Here is a 20,952-nt window from a genome sequence, read left to right as displayed (position 1 = left end):
GCAAGAACAATCAGTGTTCTTAACTGCTGAGCCATCTCTCCAGCCCAATTTAATTTATGGCCAGGCATGGTATGCACACTTTTAATCCTAGCACTTGGGAGGCAGAGGCAGGTGGATCTCTGTCAGTTCAAGGCCAGCCTGGTCTAGATAGGGAGTTCCAGGACAGCTGGAGCTACAGGAAGACCCTGTCTCAAAAAGACCAAAAAAAAAAATTTTTTTTAAATTTCAAATTAGCACACAAAGAATTAGATATCATTATGGCATTTTTAAACAAAGTATATTTTCAGAGATTCTTCTGCCCTCATCTTCCCATCCCCTACCTCTGTACCCGCTGTATTCTCCTCCAAGTCTCCTTTCTACTCTGATGCCACATGGGTCCTGCCTCCCTCCCACAGCACTTCTTTTTTCCCTCTCTTGGTCTCCTGTTGTTTTTAAGCCTTTACCAGCATTTACATCCATTTATACACATACATGTTTGCATTGCATGCTCAGATCTGCATATGAACAAGAACGTGTAGTTTCTGTCTTTCTGAGTTGGGTCACCTTGTTTGTATTATGTGCGATGTGTTTTTAATGTGGCTTTGAATTTATTCTGTTTACAGCTCTGTGTTTCTGTTTCAACCTCTTCTGCCTTGTCGAGAATACAATTGGCATAGTTTGGATGTGAAGTGTTCCTCAGAAGGTTCCTATTGTTAAAGGACTGGCTGCCTGCGAATAGGCTTTTTGAGAAGATCAATGGGGCAGTTGTTGATGGACTTGAAGTTTGATGGTATTATTGGTGGTGTGGAAACCTTCAGGGGTGGGGCTTCACTGAGGAAAGTAGTCACTGGGGTATATACCTTTGGGGCCTATATCTGCTTCTTGGCTGCTATGAGCAACCTCTTCCAGCACACACTCACTGCCATGAGGCTTTGCTTTGCCTTAGACCCAGATTAACGGAGTTGACCAGTCACAAATGGAACCTCTAAAAGCATGAGCCAGAATAAATCTTTCCTCCTTTGAAGTTGTTTCTCTCAAGTATTTCTCACAACTCAAGGTGACTAACAGACATAAAGAAATAGAAATGTACACTATATAATCTTTGGAGATCATTTTCTTCTTTAAAAGGGCAGGTTATTTCATTTTTTCCCCAATATTAAACTGTTCATTGGATCCCTGGATACAGTTGGTTACTATTTTATTTGTGAGTTTAAGTTTATGTGTGTGATTGTTTTCCATTTGTCATACTGGTTCCAAAGTCATGTGCACCTCATGATGATATCAGAATTTCTTTGTTCATCTCTTTTACTGGTAGGTATCAAGATTTTCTTCCTTGCCAGGCATCTAAATTTTCTAGGTTTGTTGTTTTTGACACTGTGATAAATACCCAGAAGAAATGGTTCATTTTGGCTCATGGTTCCAGAGGTTTCAATTCACTGTCAGCTTGACTCCATTGTTTCTGTGTCTGTGGTGAGGTGGAGCACCCTAGAGGAGGGACAAACCATTCACCATTGATCTCTTTCACTTCTTCACCTCATGGCATCCAGGTGTGTGTGTGGGAGGGAGGTATATCTTTCCAGGTGAGACCCCAGTGTCCTACTTCTAACTAACTCCCACTTACTTTCCACTCCTCCCAACAAAGTCCTCCTATTATGAACCTATCAATGGAGGGATCTACTGATGAGATCAGAAGCCCTCAGGGTCTAATCATTTCTCTGTGACTGAATCCCCCAGTTGTGGACCAAGCTTTCACACATGAGCCTTTTGGGGGACTCTTCACATCCAACCCATAACAAGCCCTGTAAACTATGCAATGTGGTCCTTAGTTATTGAACTCTTGAATTGTTTATTTCTAGAAGGATCTGTAACACTTACAGTTTATGCCATCTGGTACTCATGTTTTCCCTGTGGGAAGGTTTTTAAGTGTTCTGTTTATTTCATTTTTACAAGCCCATTAAGGATTCCTAATTTTTTCAGTTGATTTTGATAAAGTGCACTTTCTTATAATTTTCCAGTTTCATCTAATAGCTCAAATGTACCATATAAAGCTGTTTATAATGTCTCCTTACCATCTTTATAATCTTCAGATTGCATCTGTAGCTATGTCCCTTTATGTTCTTTATGCTCTGTGCCTTTTTACCCCTTGAATAATCATACTGGAGTATCACTAACATTTTAAAAGCTTTTCACAGAACCAGCTTTTAATTTGTCCAGTGTTCCTATTACATGTTTATTTTTACTTTATAAGTTCTTTATTATCTTCCCTATTCCATTTTCTTTGAAGATTATGTCATTACTTATTTTCAGCTTTTCTTCTTTTTAATATAAATACTTAGGATTGTAACTCTATGTATAATGCTATATTTTAGTTGCCGCAAGATTTGCTAAGTAGATTCTCACTATCATTCTGTACTAACTGCTTTTAGATTTCCAGTGTGATTTCTTCTATGAGTCACAAGTTCCTTAGAAGTGTATATTTTTAAATATTTTATTTATTATTTTTATTTTATGTATATGAGTGTATTGCCTGCATGTAAGTACAATCATGTCATACAGTATTTGCAGAGGTCAGAAGAAGGTGTCGGATTCCCCTGGAACTGGAGTTACAGACAGTTAGCTGCCATGTGGTGCTGAGAATTGAACCTGAGTCCTCTGCAAGAGCAGCCAGTGCTCTTAACTGCTGAGCCACCTCTCCAGCCACATATGTATGTTTTTAATGACTTGTTTCCCGTTTGCCTTACACACTTGCTATGAGTAGTGGGTTGAAGCTTTTTCCTGTTGGAAGACAGTCTATCCTTTCTCTCTACCTGCTGCTTAAAAATATTAGTTTGTGGGGTGTGTGTGTGTGTGTGTGTGTGTGTGCCTGTGTGTACATGCAGAGGCTAGAGGAAGAAGTCTGGTATCCTGTTCTATATTGCTTATTCCTTTGAGACAGGGTCTCTCACTGGACCTGGAGCTAGACTGGTGGCCAGCAAGTCTCAGCAATCTCCTGTCTCCACTCCCCATCCCCAGTGCTGAGATTACAAGGTGTACACATGGCCATACCTAGCTTTTTATGGTAATGCTGGGATCCATACTCAGGTCCTCATTGCTCATGGAACATGTATTCTGACCCATGGAGCCATCTCCCTAACTCCTGCCTGCTGTCTTTAAGAGCTAAATGCTTGATTGTTTTGTGGTTTTACTCAGAAATTTCTGGGCATGTTTTTAATTTCAATTTATCTTATTTAGAGTTTGTGGGGTTTGATGAATTTGTGGATTCACATCTTTAGTCAGAACTGGGGTATTCTCAGATGTTATTACATGAAATGTGAGATAGATGGATAACAGAAGGTAATAGATAGATGATAGATAATAGATGATAGATAGATAGATAGATAGATGATAGATAGATAGAAAATTCCTTCATTCTCAACATTTGATCCTGCACAAGGCCTGTCACTGTAACATGCTTTTCTGAAACGTCTCACTCATTTTCCGTGTCTTTGCGTTGCCATCTGCGTGTTTTTCATATGTGTCCTAATTCTCTTACCTTCTCTTCAGTGCTATCCAATACCATGTTCAGTCTGTTTATTTCTGAATATAGTAATTTTAGTTTTTATTGGTTCTTTTTTGAGTCTGCTGAGAAACTTTCGCAGTTTTTCCTTAGAATTTTCAATCGCTTCTTTGATTTATTTAAATCATCAAGCGCATTTAATGGCGTCTGTGTGTGCTCACTCTGCAGTCTTGGCAAGCCTGGCTTTGGCGTGCCCAGCTACTTGTGCTTCTCCAATCCTGCCTTGTTTCAGTGAGTTTTGTTTTTGTTTGACTTTTTACTGAGGCCTTCCATGTCCTGCACTTTCTCTGTGGGAATTTTCCCGGCTTCAGACAATGCTGGTCCTTCCACAGGCAATTCAAATTTGCTCTTCAGAGTAGTCGGGGCATCACTAGTCTGGAGCCATTCCAACTAAGGTCTTGTCTAGAGGTTTTTAAGATATCTGAATGGCATGATTTAGGGTTGCCAACTGCTGTAAACTCTATCTGGTAATCATCAATCCTCAGGGATTTCCCATTTTTCCTTCAGGGCTATATCCAGACTGATAATTCTCATCCATTTCCTAAGGGACTGCATGGATCTGTTCCAGTTCACACTTAAAATGAAGAGATAATCCTTGGGTCTTCCTCCTTACACACAAAAACACGTCCTATTATACTCCTGTCTTAGGATGGAGTTGAGATTTCTCTTGGGTCCTGCAACCCATCAGGCTATGAGAGACAAAGCTCAAATTCAGAGGGTTCATCAAATGATCTCAGAGCCGCGGCCTCTGGGCTCTGCTTATTTCTCAGAGCAGGGTGGTACAGCCTTAGTTTACTGTTCAGTCTTTGCATTGCCTGATTCCATTGCTTTTCTTTTGATGGGTTTCTAACCCATTTAACACTGTTATTTGATTTTAGCAGAACGTTCAAAGTAAGTAGTCCACCACACTTGCAGAAAGTGCTTTTCCCCTGTCATTGATGAGCATCTTTGTAAGACACCTTTATATATTTTATTCAATTAATTCCTATAATAAATTTCTAGAATATGAAGAAACAAAGCTGAGAAATTCTTGGGAGATAACTTGGCATTACTTGTGGACTGACTGGATATTAGGATTCTTTTGAGTTGTGCAGTGTGGGTGCTGGAATCTGCTCTGATCCTCTGTAAGTGTTCCTAACTGCTGAGTCATCTTTCCAGCTCCTGGATATTAGGATTCTGAGGGCATTTCTATTAAATAAATAGAAATACAGACACTGTGACACTGTTTTATGTGAGTTTTTATTTTTCAGAAAAAGCAAATATATTTAAAAAAATACTCTTTGAAGTTGTTTTTAAATTTAGGGGTGTTTGTCCAAATTTATAGAGGAATGGCTTTTTTAAAGTAGGGGTTGGAGAGTTGGCTCAGTGGTTAAGAGTACTAGCTGCCCTTGCAGAGGACCTGGGTTCGAGTCCCAGCACCCACATGGCAGCTAACAACCGTCTGTAACTCCAGTTTCAGGAGATCTGAGAGCCTCTTCTGACCTTTGTGGGCACTACACAACATGGGTACACTTACATGCAGGCAATACACTCATACACAGAAAATAAAATTAATAAATGAAGTATATAAAGTTGACAGCATAATTATCTAATGTGCATGAATAAAACATACACATCTTCCCCGGGGAGAAGAATAGTAAAGGACTGTTCCCAGCAGATACAAAAACAATGGTAGACAGCCATGGAGATTTGAAGGCGTCCCCTCATCTACCTGGCAGAATGAGTGGACAGCTTTCTCAGGAGGCAGGTGTTAATTTGTCTGAGAACAATCTAGTGATACCTAGATTGGCTCTGGAAGGATGAAGAGTAGGGACTAGACAGACAGGACAGGGCGTCCAAAGTTCACCTGTTAGGCAGTGTGGCTAGCTGGAAGCAAGGAGATTTGTGTCATCTTGAACAGTGTCAGGTGAGAAAGGACTTTGGATGACCTGACAGGAAGCTTGGCTTTGACCTTGACTCCATCAGAGATGGAGCCATCATAGATTTAATTTGAAAGCCTCTTGGGTGTTGTTGTTTTTTATAAAAGCATGTTGGCAACAATGTAAAGAACTTAAGGGAGAAAAGACTGGAAGCATTCTAAATATACAGATGCATATATATTTTTGAGACAGGATCTTGCTATATAACCTTGAACTCATGATTGATTTGATCAGGAGCATCAGCCTCCAGAATGCTAGAATTACAGGTGTACACTACAGTCTGTACCATTTTTAATGGTTTTATTCATATACAGCTCACATATCATATAATTACTCATGATAGTCAGTGGTTCCAGTTTGTCTGACAAAGTGTACAGCCATCACCGCTATCTAACTTTAAATGATTTTTACCACCTCAAAAGAAACTTGCTAGCCTTCAGCAGTTATTCCCTATAGCCCACATTTCTGTCCCATCCCTGTTCCCAGTGAGTCCACAAGCTACAGGGGATATGACCAAATCTACTGTATTCCAACCAGCACAGCTCTGGGCATCTCTGGCATCTTTTGCTTACTAAGATGTTTTCCCGTCATCTGTGTTGCAGACTGTATCAGCCCTCTATTACTTCCAATTGCTATATAACATTCCATCATAAGAATATATTACATTTCATCCACCCTTTTATCAGTCCATAGACTTTGAGTTGCTTTCTACTTTGTGAATGTTATAATTCCTGTTTGAACATTTGTGTAAGTTTTCACATGGTTTTATGTTTTTACTTCTATTGAGTGTATCCCTAAGAGTGGAATTGCTGGATGATTTTATATCAAAATTGTTGAAAAATTGTGAAGACGTTTTCCAAAGACGCTCCATCACTTTACATTTCCACCATTAGTGTGGGAGTTAGCATTTCTGGGTATGTGTATATGTATGGGTAGGTATGGTCACATGTGTGCAAATTCATGTGTTTATGCAGGCACAGGCTCACCTGTTTGCACATGCTTGTAAAGGCTAGAGCTCAGCTGCTGTTCCTCAGGTACTGTCCACCTCATACGTTCTGCATTCAAACATATTTTAACATGCAAACGAGATAAGTAGCTGACAGACATGAAAAGGCTGATGGACTTGTTTCCAGAGATTCAAAACCTGGGGTGAATTTGAAGAACTTGGTCGTTCCTATTCCACTGGAAAGGGTGTATGGATACATTCCCATGGCATCCACTTGATGTTAAGATAGATGGATGAAGGCTTAAACTCATACAGCACACCTGAGTGTTGAATCACTTCTCTGATAAATAGATAATTTTATCAGCAGGTACTACTGAAAAGACCAGTGGTGGTGCTAGAAAGTAAGGACTTTGTTCCCTTTTTTAAAAATTATTATAAAATCACTTTATTGTATTGCATTCACAAACAAAAACATCACACAGAACCTAGATTAAGGTAGACACTAAAATGAACACTTGCCTGGGCCCAAATTCTATATATCTCAGTGAGGTCCTATGTAGTTAGAAAACCATCCTGAAGCTACAGAGCTCTGTTTAGGGCCTTAGACTTTCACTATCAATTACATTTTTATGCACTTATTTATCATAAAAACTAAACTGTGACAGATTTGAAACTGGGAAAACAATTAGTTTCATCTCCTCCTTCATGGCTTAGTGTTGTTTTGCCTGCATTCTCTCCTTCCTCATCATTGAATAGTTCTCTTTTTAATCTCCTTTCTAAATGCTATACTATATCTGCATTTATAGCTGTTTACATACGTACATGTATACATTATAGGTTAGGAGCTGCATTTGAGGGAAAGCACTTTATTTTTTTGAGAGAGGGCCTGTCAGTGTTCTGGAAGTCACCAAGTCGTCTAGGCTGACTGATCACTGAGCCCCAGGGAATCCCTGCCTCCCCTGCACTGGGATTATAAGCATGGGCCAGTGTACTCAGCTTTGTAACATAGGTTCTAGGGGATGAACTCAGCTCTTCATGCTTGCAAGGCAAGCACTTTCCCGATAGAGCCATCTCCCCAGTCTCTGCAACATTTGTTTTGTATTTTCTCTGTGTTGGTGGGAATTGTATGGGTGTGATCACAGCCCTTTGTAGGTGGTATGAAGCAATGTCCGACTGTGACTTTGATTGGCATTTTTTGGATGTCCAGTTTCTTTTATGTTTCTCTGACAAACACCATGACCAAAAGCAGCTTAGGGAGGAAAGGATTTCTTTGGCTTACACTTCCAGGTCACAGTCTATCATTGAGGGAAGTCAAGGCAGAAACTCAAGCAGGAACATAAGGCAGAAATCATGGAGGCACACTCACTCCCAGGCTCATGCTTAGGTAGCTTTCTTGTGGTGGTTTGAATGAATATCCCCCATAGGCTCCAGGTGTTTGAACACTTTGTTCCCAGTTGGTGGCACTGTTTGTGGAGGTTTAGAACATCTGGCCTTCCTGAAGGAAGCATGGCACTGGGGGTTGGCTTTGAGAGTTCATAAGCCTTATTCCCACTTCCATTCTGTCTGTCTCTCTCTCTTCCTGTGCCTGCTTGAAGATGTGAGCACTCAGTTCTCTGCTCCAGCTGCCTCCTGCAGCCTCCAGCCCTGCCTTGCCCACCATGATGGACTCATCCCTCTGAAACCATAAGCCCAATAAACTCTTTCCTCTCTAAGTTGCCTTGGTCATGGTGCTTTATCACAGCAACAGAAAACATAACTAATACTCTTATACAGCCCAGGCCCACCTGCCTAGTGATGATACTACTTGTGGTGGACTGGGTACTCCTACATCAGTTAATGATCAAGACAATCCCTTACAGCCATGCCCACAGGAAATTCCTTAATCAATATTCCTCTCTCAGATGTCACTGGTCTATGTCACGTTGACAAAGATAACCAGGACAGCTACTGATGTTGGATTTCTTTTCATGTACTTCTAGGTCTCTTATGTGTCTTCCTTGGGAAAAAAACTATATGGATCAGTTTTTTTTTTTTTTTACCAGCAATTATCTAAAATTTCTATAACCTTGCTCTGGAGAGAGCAAGGCAAGGCCTCAAACCATTCCAAAACTTTTCTGGAAAGCACTGTGGAATGCAGGGGTCACTTGTGTCTTTAAAGCTAGGTTGCCTTTTTATGATTGAATTGTAAGAATTCTTTATATAACCTACATATACAATTCCCTCATCAGATATCATTTACAAATATTTTCTCCAATTCTGCAATTTGATGGTTTTCATTTTGGGGGGTTATCCTTTAAATTAGAAAACTTTTAACTTTTGATAGAGCCCATTTATTTATTTGTCCCTTTGTCACTTGTAGTTTTAGTACCATATGTATGGAGCATCTCCAAGCCAAGCCCATGGTGACTTGCACAATTTTCTTCTTAGTGTTTTAAAGCTTTACCTCTTTCTTGTAGACATATGGACCATTTTGAGTTACTTTGTATGTATGGTGTAAGAAAGGAGTCCAACTCATGGTCTTGTATGTGGCTATCCGGCTGTTGCAGCATCATTTGGTAGAAATATTATTTTCAAGATATCAGTAGCCATTGCAAATAGATTGATCTGAGCCACTGCCTTGAACTGTGGCAGGCAGTGAAAATGGATGTGCACAGATTTGAAAAGGTGGAATTACAAGAACTTGGTGACAATGGTTGTGGGCCCCTTTCCCCTCCATACCAGCAGGTATGTGGCATCATCCACATGACCAGGTCTCCACCCCCAGAACCAATCTGCTGGAGCCTGCTAATGTAGCCTCATGACTTAAAGATCAAAGCCATTCCTGCATAATTAAACCAAACACAGGAAATGAGCCTCCTTAGGGACAGTTGGGTTACAGTGTGTGGTTCCTTTAGACTGTAATAGTTATACCAACTCAGTTCAAAAGAAAATAGAAAATTGCATTGAGGACAATTGCAGCCAGCAAACTCTAGAACCATCAAGCTCTGTCACTGATGCCAGCCTGGGGTCCATAGGCAAAATGAGCTCTCCCAACAGAATGAGACTGATAACTCTTGGGAGAAGTCTAGGCTCCAGAATTGTCTTGCTTGTAGGACATATTCCCTCAGAATTCCTCACCTCCATTCTTGGTTCATTCCCTGCTCCATGGGAATAATGGGGTTTTCTGTTTTTTAGAGTTGACTGTTTATCCCTAGAAAACATATGACCAATCTTTACTTTGGCAAAAATACTTTGAAGAGCACACTTGGCAGTAGACTCCAAGCCCCACTCTGAACATTGGGACTGGTTGGTGCAGAGACCACTGCCTAGGTAATAATGGGGAACACCACCCACAGAAAAGTCACCCAGGGCAGAGGTCTCTGATGAGCACAAGGGGAAGTGTGCTCTGAAGTCTCTCGGTCAGTCCCCTGACCTCAGGGACAAAGCCCCAGCGTGGAGAGCAGCCCCACCTTGGAAGCATGAACTGAGGAGTTCTGTGTGCTGAGGAGGGAGGCGTCTATGGAAATGCTTAGGGGCTCCTACAGAGACTGCTTTGATGTGGAGCTGCCCCACCCAGGACATGATTGCCCGAGAATGGTGAGAATGGCCAGGCTCCCCTGGAAGCCACGGGAAGCAGTTTGATTCTTGTGAATCATCTTCTGACATGTGATAATTTATAAAGGGAAATAGTCCAGTGGCCCTCTAAACACATTCATCAGTTGCATTCAAAAATGCAGGACTGAAAGTGATGACTTAGGAAGGCTCAGGTACATGGTCTTGTGCTTGCACAAGTGGTTTCAGTGCCTTGGAGGAGGAGGAGGAAGAGGAGGGGGACAAGGGGGATCACTGCTCCTGCAACAGGGCAATGAGACAAGAGGGACTGCACTGTGGGAACTGGGGCACCCTGTGGAGGATCAAGTTGACACTATTTCTTTTGGATCAGATCTTCCTAAACCAACATTGAAAATCTCAGCAAAAGACACCCCCTTTGAACAGAGTATTCATGTTTTTACACTAATGGGATTGGGGATAGGTTGTATTTCCTGCGATTCTCCTACCATCTTGACTTGCTTGGGCAGGCAATTTCTAATTTGGACTGAGACTTTATAAGGAGAAAAAGGAAGAGACAGAGCAATGAGCAAAAGTCTACTATGGTAACAACTGAAATAAATATAATATCATCGATTTGGTTTGGACTTCAGTGCAAAATAGTAAGTGCACACTGTAGATAATCTAAAAAACATAAAATATGTTGAACTGGGTGGTCCATATCCATCACCCAGCACTCAAGGCACAAGGATCAGAAGTTCAGGATCATCCTTGGCTATATAGTGAGTTCAAAATCAGCCTGATCCTGTCTAGGAAAAATAACTCTGCCAGTAAGATGCTTGTTGCACATATATGGACCTCAGTTCAAATCCCCAGAACCCATGTGAGAGAACTGGATATGGTAATGTGAACTTGTACTCTCAGATCTGGGGAGTCAGAGTCAGGTGGATCCCTGGGGCTTGCTGGGGGAGGGGAGTAGCCTACTTGGCAAGCTCCAGGCCAGTGAGAGATCCTGTCTCAAGAAATAAGGTGAGCTGCTCCATCTGTGTAGTGGCTGTGATCTCAGCAGACAGAGAGTGCCTGTTCCAGCCTCCCTCTGGCATAGGGGCTGAGAAAGCAGGGCACTGCCTGAGAGTGCCCAGATCCTGCCTCCATGTGGTGATAAGAGTTATGCAATTTGGGAGTCTTTTAGATAGACCCACTGAAGGGGTAGGAGGGGGAGGGAAGGGGAGGGAAGGGAAGGGAAGGAGGGGAGAGAAGGGAAGAAAGGAAGGGAGGGAAGGGAAGGAAGGGAAGGGAAGGGACCGTAACTTCACCATGCGAAGTTGCTAGTTCATACCAGTAGGGTTTTATATTTCTTGTCTATTGACTATTCTCACAACTAGGAAGAGTGCCCAAGTATATAGTAAGTGTTTAACAAACATTTGCTGAATGACTGCTACTATTTTGATGCATATTTTCTAGCCTTTTAAAAGGCATGTTTTACTTTATTGTAGTCAGACTATCAACATTTTTTAACTTACAGAGAACACAAGTACATTTGTGTTATAAAACTCTTTTCAACATTATTTTAAGTTTAGTATTCCGTGTCTTGTACATATCTTGTTAATTTATTTGCTCTCATATTACTAAGTATCTAGGGCTTGGAAAATACATTTCTGAATATGCATCTCATGCATTTGAGGATAAGGGTCAGTATATACACATGCTTTGTGACTAAGGATCACCCTGAACAAGCAGACCGTTTAGCTGCTATGCTCAGCAGATCCTCAGCTGTCTTGAGGCTGCATTTGATTACTCACTGGAGTGCATGAAGAAATGGAGATGAAGCCAGAGGGAGGTCTTCAAAGTATAATCAGGACATGACCTCAGCAGACTATTGTAATTAAGAAATGTATTTTGAATATTATGTTGAATATTCAAATGGGTTCAGAGAAGTAGCTATTAAGATTAATTTTGGAAATCAGAATCTCTAGAATTCAATTAAACTAAACTGCCATCTGTATATAATTGCAGTTTTCTTTTCTTATAAAAAATTCACTGAATTAACCTGGTTAAAATAGGAAATTTTGTTCAGGTTAATGCAATGCCATGTGTTGCTGAAAAGAAAAATGACTGCCTTGGACTCTACCCTGATGCTGATGCAGCTTCTGGTTATCTGCATCAACTTACAGGAAATAAAAGGGAACCCACCTGTGGTTTTTTGCAGGATTTGCTTGTGTCAAAACTGGATATAGTTTTATTTTTTCAAAGACTGTGAGTGGATTTTAGGCTCCAGGTTGATTACTAAATACCCGATTACTTCTCCACTTGTTTTGGAGGCCATGAGAATTTTCTGCATGCTATATTGCAGGTGAAAATGGATCTAGGAAGTCTCACTAGCCTGTCATCAACCATACAGCTGGGGAAAGCTTAGGAATGAGAGGATAAGAAGTGTACAGTTCCCTCAGTACTGACCAGCTACTAGTAGCCACCCTGGAGGTGAAGGTGCTAGGGCACAGCAGACCCTCTCTCTGCCCTGAGAGCATACCAGACACAGGAGATTGAACCCACTCAGCACATAGAGTTAACCAGGGCCTGCCATACCGCATTCTAAGAAAGGTAGTCATGTCAGTTAGAAAAGGGGTCCCCAACACAATACAACATTAAATGCCCCCCAACATTTGCACTGTCTATAGCATTCAGACACAATAACCAGTACCCAAAGGTCCTATACTCAGCTACTCATTCAAATGTGACAGCCACAGGCATGCAAATGCTTTGGGAAATTTCCATCTACAACTTTTCTGAACACACACACACACACACACACACACACAGAGGACTATAGTAGTAAGTTAATGTTTTTGTAGGTAATAAAGTTACAAAATAGAACAGATACAGGAACAGAAGTAAAATAATCTGTTTGCCTTTATTACCTCTATCCCTTTCATTCTCTGTTTCTAAAACACCAAGAGAGGAAAGGAAAGAGACTAGAAGTTGTTTCGGATTCTCATCTTACACAAGGAAGAGTTATATACTTTTTCACACTGTTAGGGAAATGAGCCCAACTATGTGGTTTAATATCTATGAACTCAGTACAGTGGAAACTAGTGGTGTGTGTGTGTGTGTGTGTGTGTGTGTGTGTCTGTCTGTCTGTCTGTCTGTCTGCGTGCATGTGCAGAGGCCAGAGGTCAACATCAGGTGTCCTCCTCAGTTGCCTTCCACCTTGCTTTTTGAGATAGGACCTCTAGCTGAACCTGGAGCTTACTGATTCAGCTACATTGGCTGGCAAGTGAGTGCCAGGGATCCACCCATTTCAGGCTCCTCAGCACTGAGATTACAAGCATATGGCACTGTATCTGCCTTTTTACCTGGTTACAGGGCATCCAAACTCATGTCCTTATTGCTGTGTGGCAAGCACTTTACTTAAAGACTGAGCCATCTCCCCAGTGCTAGAAAATATTAAGATAAAATCATTGCTATAAAAGAGTGAAGTTATTCAACATGGCAAAGCAGAAATAAAAAAGAATCAAAAGCAAATTTGACTTAAAGATATTGACTTTTAAAGTCCTAAATTAAATATTTGCAAATAGAAATCAGTAATATATAAAATTAAAGGACTCATAAGAATACTTGAATGGTTCAATGTTTTAAAACTTTGTATAATATTTATTCAATAATTTTAAATTTTTGTTTACTTATTTATTTTAATTTTATGTGTGTATTTTTCCTGTGTGTATGTAAGTACACCTGTGTCATGCAGTGCTTGTGGAAGTCAGAACAGTACATCGGGTCCCCTGAAACTGGAGTTATGAACAGTTGTTAGCTACCATGTAGGTGCTAGGAACTGAACCCAGATCCTCTACAAGAGCAGTCAGAGCTCTTAACTACTAAGCCATCTCTCCAGACCCTCAACTGATATTTTTTATGAGTGCCTAGGATTTCATCTCAGAACAATGTAGCAACCTCATTGTGTCTCTCTACTAATGACACTCTCCAATCCTTTCCATCAGAGCAATTGCATTCTCTGTAGTTATCTTTTACCTTTCTTTGTTTGCTGTTAGTCTTTTTTTCACTAAAATGCCATTTATCCAAGGTCAAGGCCCTTATCTGTCTTGATCACCACTGAATTTCCCCGTGTTTAATGAAGAACCTGACATCTACTATTTGACATATGCATTCAGTACTTATTGCATTAGTTTAATATTTATGTAATAGCTATTCATTCAGTATGTTTTATTAAATGAGTGAATGCATGTCAGTGAATAAATGAATGACAATGATCCTATATCTCTTCCCTCAGAGTGCCAGTTATTTAGTGAAGAAGAAAGACAAAGTGATAGATATTTCTATGATCAATGCCAACGCCCTACTGTGCTAAGTACTCTTGTTCCTCCTAACTTGCTGAGTAAAGAAGATGGGACTTGTTTTCACAGGAATCTTCTACAGCTTCCTCTAAAGAAAAGCCTGGAAAACTAGAAGCACAAAGTAGCAGCTTCCTGTTTCCTAAAGTTTGCCACCAAAGGACACGCAGCAACTCTACCAGTAAGTACCTTGCCAAAATGTCTTCTGAAACAGAACTTAAGTGGGACCTAGTAGGGACTGTCAGTGCTTCAGGGAGACTGGGGCACTGGCTCTCCCCTGGTCCAGTCAGGCTAAACCAAGATAGAGGTTGCTTGTCTCTGGGAGCACTCCTCATGAGTGTGCTTCTCTCACAGCTAGGAAGGGTCCTACACTGATCTGCCCAACTTCTGTGTCAGTTCTTCTGGCTGGGTGCCATGCAGGGAAGACCTGAACGAAGGGACAAGGGTTTGCTCTGACTGCTGGCATGCTCCTTGTGCTGAACAAGTCTCCCTCCCCAGCCTCTGTCACTTTGTCTGTGGTATGATAGGGGCTGAGGCTGGAAGGCCTCATGGCTCTTGATTAAATAGACTAGGATAATGTGAGGAATGCAGAAAGTCAGGAAGAAATTAAAATCAGAACAAATCATAATATTATAATCTATGCTAATGTTTTCAGTTATTTTCCTCCTATTCTTTTATGCCTGTAGATCCTTTGTACACATAAATTCATATATATATAGCCATGTATTTACCTCTTGTCATTGGAAATTCTGTTCTTAACACCATATTTTAGTGGAAGCACAAAATTTCATTGTATGAACCTATGCAATCACAGTTAATATACTCTCTTTTACTAGATATTTCCATTATTTTCAGTTTTCATTTTAAAAATATTTTATTTGTTTTATGTGTATGAGTATATTGCCCGCATGCATGTAAGTGCACCTATGTCGTGCAATGTCCATGGAAGTGAGAAGAGGATGTCAGATCCTCTGGAACTGGAGTTACAGATTTTTAGCCACCATGTGGGTGCTGAGAATCGAACCCAGGTCCTCTGGAAGAACAGTCAGTGCTCTTAACTGCTGAGCCATCTCTCCAGCCCCCCCCTTTTTTAGTTTTCATTAACATAATCTACATTGCTTAGTTTGTACATGAAATATTGTTCGTGCTTGTGTTGATTCCTGAAAGGAAATCCAGTGGGCCCTCCACATCTGCAGATGGAAAATATTTGAAAAAAATTACATCTATACCAAACATGCAGATTCTTTTCTCTTGTCATTGTGTCCTAAATAATCTGGCATAGAAAGTAGACTTATTTACACACATTACATGATAATAGTCAGTAATGTTATACAAAGAATGAAAGAGCACCCACATATTCTGATATCTGTGGGGGTTCCTAGAAGCAGTCAGTCCCTGTGAACACTGAGTGACAATCACAAAGGAGGCAGAATGAACATTTGAAAGCTGAGCATTGTGGTGCACACCTGCAGTCCCAGCACTTGAGTTGCAGAAGCAGGATGATCAGGAGTTCAAAGTCAGCCTCAACTATATATTGAGTTTGAGGTCAGCCTGGGCTACATTAGATCTCGTCTCAAAAAAACAAACAAAAGACAGCACACTTGAAATCCAGTGCTCTTGGACTGGGATCCAGCTCCCCAGAAGCAATTATCTGTGTGACTTTGGGCAAGTTTCTCAAACTCTGAGCCTCCTGTTATCCTGCAGCACTATGCACCATCCGTGAATGAATAATGTCCCATTTGGAGGCTCCTGTAACTTGTTTTCTTCATTATTTCCTAGAAATGGAATTTGGATTCCAAAGGCAGCTAAAGTTTAAGGGCTTTGATCACACTGCCAAATATTAGCAGCTAATATTCCTTCAGCAACATCTATGACCAACTACTTCTTCATACTGGGTTACAATTTTTTGAAAATATTTGAAAAAAGCATGGGCTTCTCTCTGTGTCCTGTTTCTGCTTTTCTGCCTTGCTTTGCACCTGGAACCAGTTACATACTTTGTGGGGCTCTGTCTAAATTGAGACCATGGGAGCCCTCTTCAAAATTATTAGGACTTCCAAAATGGCAACAACCCAGCATTAAACCAAGCTGGGACTCTCGTGACCAAGGGACCTGGTGACTGTACAGGCCACCTGTCCATGAAGTTAGCTATGCTGTCCTGGGAACTGATCCTTTAGGCAGTGTCACTTGCCTCCCAACCCCATAGGTTCAAGCTGAGTTCAGTCACTGAGAGCATCAGCAGGTGACTAGCAAGAGGACAGAGCCCCAGGGTGCTAGTCTCCCTGGTCCCCTGTTGGGTGCTCAGCACTGGGAATGGCTGTGCCTGGCTGGTCTTGCCAGGTTGTGGTTCCCTGAGCCCTGCTGGCAGCATTTCTTCATGTGTCTTTCAGGCAGATAAGGCCTATTTTCTAATGTGTGCCTTTGATTTCTTGCTCAAACCATAACTGGCACTGATTTAATGAAACAGCTAGAAAACAGGCCTCTTTAGTTGAGCTGAAAGATTTCTTTATTTCATTATTAAATTTTTGGTGAATTTGACAATTTTTCTATTGGGGTCATCACTATCTTATTAACTTATAAACCCTCTTGATTAAATTAATAGTTAAAAGTTAATATTTCTTTAGAAAAAAACACTTTCTCCAGTTTATTTTGTTTTACACTTGAAATTATTTTAACTTTTGTACAATCAAACTTAATCATCTTTTCCCTTTTACTATTTATTCCATGTTGGAAAAATATTAAATATACATTTATATTTTCTTATAACTTACAGATGATTTGCCCCCCCCCCACCAAACTTGCATTGTATCTGTAATCTATTTTTGGCATTTTATGTGAAGTAAGAATCTATGTAGGTTGTTTTTTTAATGATTAGCTGAAGACTAGCAACTCTATTGATCAGCTCTTGTTCATCCTCTTTCTAAAACGTTATGTATTTATTTTTCATTCATTTATTTATTGTGTGTGTTGGGGGGGTGCACATGCCGCAGCATACATGTTGAGGTCAGAAGACAACTTGTGGGAGTTAGTTCTCTCCTTCCACTGTGTGGGTCCTAGGGATCAAACTCGGGTTGTCAGACTTGGTGGCAAGTGCCTTTACCTGCTGTGTGATAGCTTTAGTTGTCAACTTGACACCTGGTTAGAGGAAACCCCAATTGTTTCCAACATTGGATTGGTCTGTAGCCATGTCTGTGGGTCATTTCCTTGATTGTTGAATGATGTGGGAGGTCCCAGGCTACTGTGAGTGGTGTCACCCCTGGGCAGGTGGTCCTGTATTGTATAAGAAAGCAGGCTGAGCACAGGCCAGGAGAGCAAGCCAGTAAGCAGCTTACCTCCATGGCCTGTGCTCCAGGTTCCTGCTCTGAGTTCCTGCGCCGGATTCCCTTGATGATTAACTGTGCTGTAAGCCAAATAAACCCTCTCCTCCCCAAGTTGGTTTTCAAATACAGTCAGTTATGCTTCCATAGTAACGTTATTCATTTGTTTTCTGTCTTGTTATATTTTGTTTGCTACTTTTGCAGCAGTCTGTAAGATTTGTTCAGCTTCATTCCTACTTCAGGTTTTATGATTACATTAGCTAATTACTTAGTTTAAACTTAATTAATAACTACTTCAGGATAAATTTTCTAAATTTTCCTTTTATGAGAGGCAAGGGAGTTAGAATAGTGTTATTCAGGGACTCGAGAGATGGCTCAACAGTTAAGAGCACTGGCTGCTCTTGTAGCTCCCAGCACCCACATAGCAGCTAACAACCATATGTAACTCCAGTTCCAAGGGATCTGACGCCCTCTTCTGGCCTCCCTGGGCATTGCATGCATAGGTACACTTACATGCAGTAAAACACATACATATGAAATAAAAATAAATTAAAAAGGATAGTATTACTCATATTCAGTACTTTTTCCCATTAGCTTTTCTATTTCTTCTTAAAAAATTTTTAAAAACTTTATGTTTATGAATGTTTTGGGTGCATATATGTAAGTGCACCCATCCATGCATGCAATGCCCACAGAAATCAGAAGAGGGTGTCAGTTTCCCTGGAACTGGGGTTTTAGATGGGTGTTAACTGCCATGTCGGTGCTGGGAATCGAACCTGGATCCTCTGCAAAAACAGCCCGTGTTCTCAACCACTGAATCATCTCCCCAGCCCAGCTTTTCCATTTCTTAATTCAACTTTATCTTAAACTGCAAACTTATTATTAAAGTTATAGATTTATTTCAGTGTATAGCTTCCCTTTTTAAAACAACTTGAGAGTTGCCCTGAGTTTTTTATAACCACATTCGCAATCAACTCAGTGATGTAGGCTTAAATGGTTTTCACCCTCCCCCACACACAGCGACCACCACTGGAGATGATAATTTTGATACATTTCTCAGTTGATTGGCATGCATCCACAGGTAATTTTCAGGCAGGGTGAAGGAGAACCAAGACCAGCTGGAGCTTAGGGCAGTGTTCAGCTGGGGTTGACCACAGCAGCTTGCCCTGAACTTGCTCATGGCTCTGCAATCAACCTGCTCTGTCACGCACTCCAAATGGCAGCCTGTTCACTTTTCCTCATTTCTCACATCCTTCTTCATCCAGTGCCGGTCATTGCTATCAGCAGAAGCCCTGGGAGCCCTTGACCTTCTGTTTGCTCATTAATGAATAAGGAGTGAGCTAACAGAGCTCCCCAAAACTTATGATAGTCTGGCTGTGTGCATCACTAGGAGAGCTTCCCAAACATACAGGTTGCCCTGACCTCACCAATGCAGGCAGATTCAGCGGTTTAGGAGGGGGGTGGGCTCTCCATTCCTATCAAACACCCACACAAGTATGGTGCATGAGCAGTTAGGCCAGACAATCTTGGGCCTACCTCCCAGCCCTGATCTGAGGCTCCACAACCTGCCTTCCTCATGCCTGGTTTTCTAACTCCTGGCAGCCTCTCCCTCCTGGTCTATCTTGGAACAACTGTTCCCTGCAAGTTACAGAGGACCACTGACTTGCTCTGAGGTGACTGTTGGGAGCAGCTGTCAGAAGTTTCCTTAGCTGCCTTCAGACCCCTGCAGGACCCAAACCTCTCTTTCCCAGGGTACCTCTGTCCCTGTATTCCTCTCTAGGCATCTCACATCCTCAAGGATTCTTTCTCAACAATCACCTTTTCTGGCTAGTCACTGCTATGTGGCTATAAATAAGCTAGCTACCCCCCCACCCCCCCACACACATACACCTCAGAAAGGAAACGGAAATCCTTAATCCATCCTGCATTTCCTCTGAACTGCCACCAATCTCATCTTTTCCTTGGGATGGGGTGGTGTTGGGCTTTCCACACAGGCCCATCCACTCACTCAAGCTGAGGGATGCTGGGAAAACTGTGCTCTGCCCTGAGTCCCTGAAATCCAACTGAACTGCCAGTGCACTGAACACATGTGGCTCCTGAGCACATGGCTGCTCCCAGTGGAGACCACAGGAAGTCTGGAGAACATGCCCATTCAAAGACTAAGTTGAAGGAAAAATAGGACATGAGCATCTCATTAATATTTTTATGAATTATTTATATGTAAAAGGACAATAGCACAGACATACTGGGATTCCCACACAGAAGAGAAAAGTGATATTTTGCATTTTCCAAGATCTCCAAGGTATCCAAGTTGTCTGCCTGTGTGTGGGGTTGTGCACCTGCTTGAGTGTATAAGAGGCAGACTGGTGGGACTGTTTGGGTGGTTGGAGGATTCCACCCTCCACACCAATCCTGTCCTGTTCCTGCCTGTTCTCTCCCATTTGGTCACCTGTCACTGCAATGGCCACTGTCCCAGGAACCTCTGGGCTGTCCCCTCTCACCGTGGTTGGGATTGAAAACTCCCTGGCAGCCTGGATTGCAGCAGACTGGCACACCGTGTGACATGCAGGAGACTCCTGTCACTTCTTGCTGAGTTGGACAAGAGCAAAGTGGAGCCCACCCTGGTGAGAGAGAACACTGTTGTCGGCACCCTGGAGCGCCTAACACAGGGTTGAGAAAGTTAAAATGCTGCTGCATCTTCTGTGGCCTGGTGTCCCCATTTTGCATCCTGGGCGCTGAATGGTTTCTGCCCACACTGGCTGCTGGCTAAGGAGTGGCTGGCAGTGGGCGGGGGTGATTTTGTTCCCTGTAGAGCTTGTATTTGAGAACACACAAATGATTTCTTTCTGGTCGCCCCCCCCTTCTCATTTAGGTGTTAACCCATATTGCTCAGGAGAAACTGATTTTCCAATGACCAAGAAATCTGCAGTTTCTACAGACAGGCAGCCTTACTCTCTCTGCAGTAACAGGAAGTCCCTCTCTCAACAACTGGACTGTCCAGTTTCGGTAAGAATGAGGGGAGGGGTCCTGGAGATGTGGAAGGAAAGGGGATATCTAACCTTAGCAGTAGCTGAGAGAACTTTCCCAGGGGTCTTCTGTCCAGAGACTACAGAGAGACAGAGCTTGCTTAGCTGTCAAAATCGTCCCCCTAAGCAAAGATCACTTAGGAAGGTCCAGCTATTAGGCGCCCCCTTGTGCAAGATACATGTAACTGCTTCCACCTCTGTGCTTTAGGAGCTCCTTGGTATCTTCCCATCCTCAGGTAAATCTGAACTAAAGCTTAATGGACATCTCGTCAATTCATCTGCACAATAACCCTAAGGAAGGAACTAGGGAACTAAGACTTTGGCAAGTTAAGGAATTT

At 41.8% G+C, this 20,952-nt stretch overlaps 1 protein-coding gene across 5 annotated transcripts in view; it reads left to right on the top strand.

Annotated features, from left to right (window-relative positions):
• The window catches only part of Il16 (interleukin 16), a 114,102-nt gene that overhangs the window by 51,166 nt on the left and 41,984 nt on the right, over positions 1-20,952 (top strand). For all 5 annotated transcript variants that reach the window (XM_029556266.1, XM_008853390.1, XM_008853388.2 and 2 more), the window contains exons 3-4: positions 14,347-14,455; positions 20,461-20,594. In XM_029556266.1, coding sequence (XP_029412126.1) covers positions 14,347-14,455; positions 20,461-20,594 — 243 coding nt within the window. The remainder of the gene's footprint in view (positions 1-14,346; positions 14,456-20,460; positions 20,595-20,952) is intronic.

This window comes from Nannospalax galili, unplaced genomic scaffold (assembly GCF_000622305.1).
Source record: "Nannospalax galili isolate Female #2095 unplaced genomic scaffold, S.galili_v1.0 scaffold627, whole genome shotgun sequence".
In the NCBI taxonomy this organism is placed as follows: domain Eukaryota; kingdom Metazoa; phylum Chordata; class Mammalia; order Rodentia; family Spalacidae; genus Nannospalax; species Nannospalax galili.
This window is presented reverse-complemented; position numbering and strand designations above follow the sequence as displayed.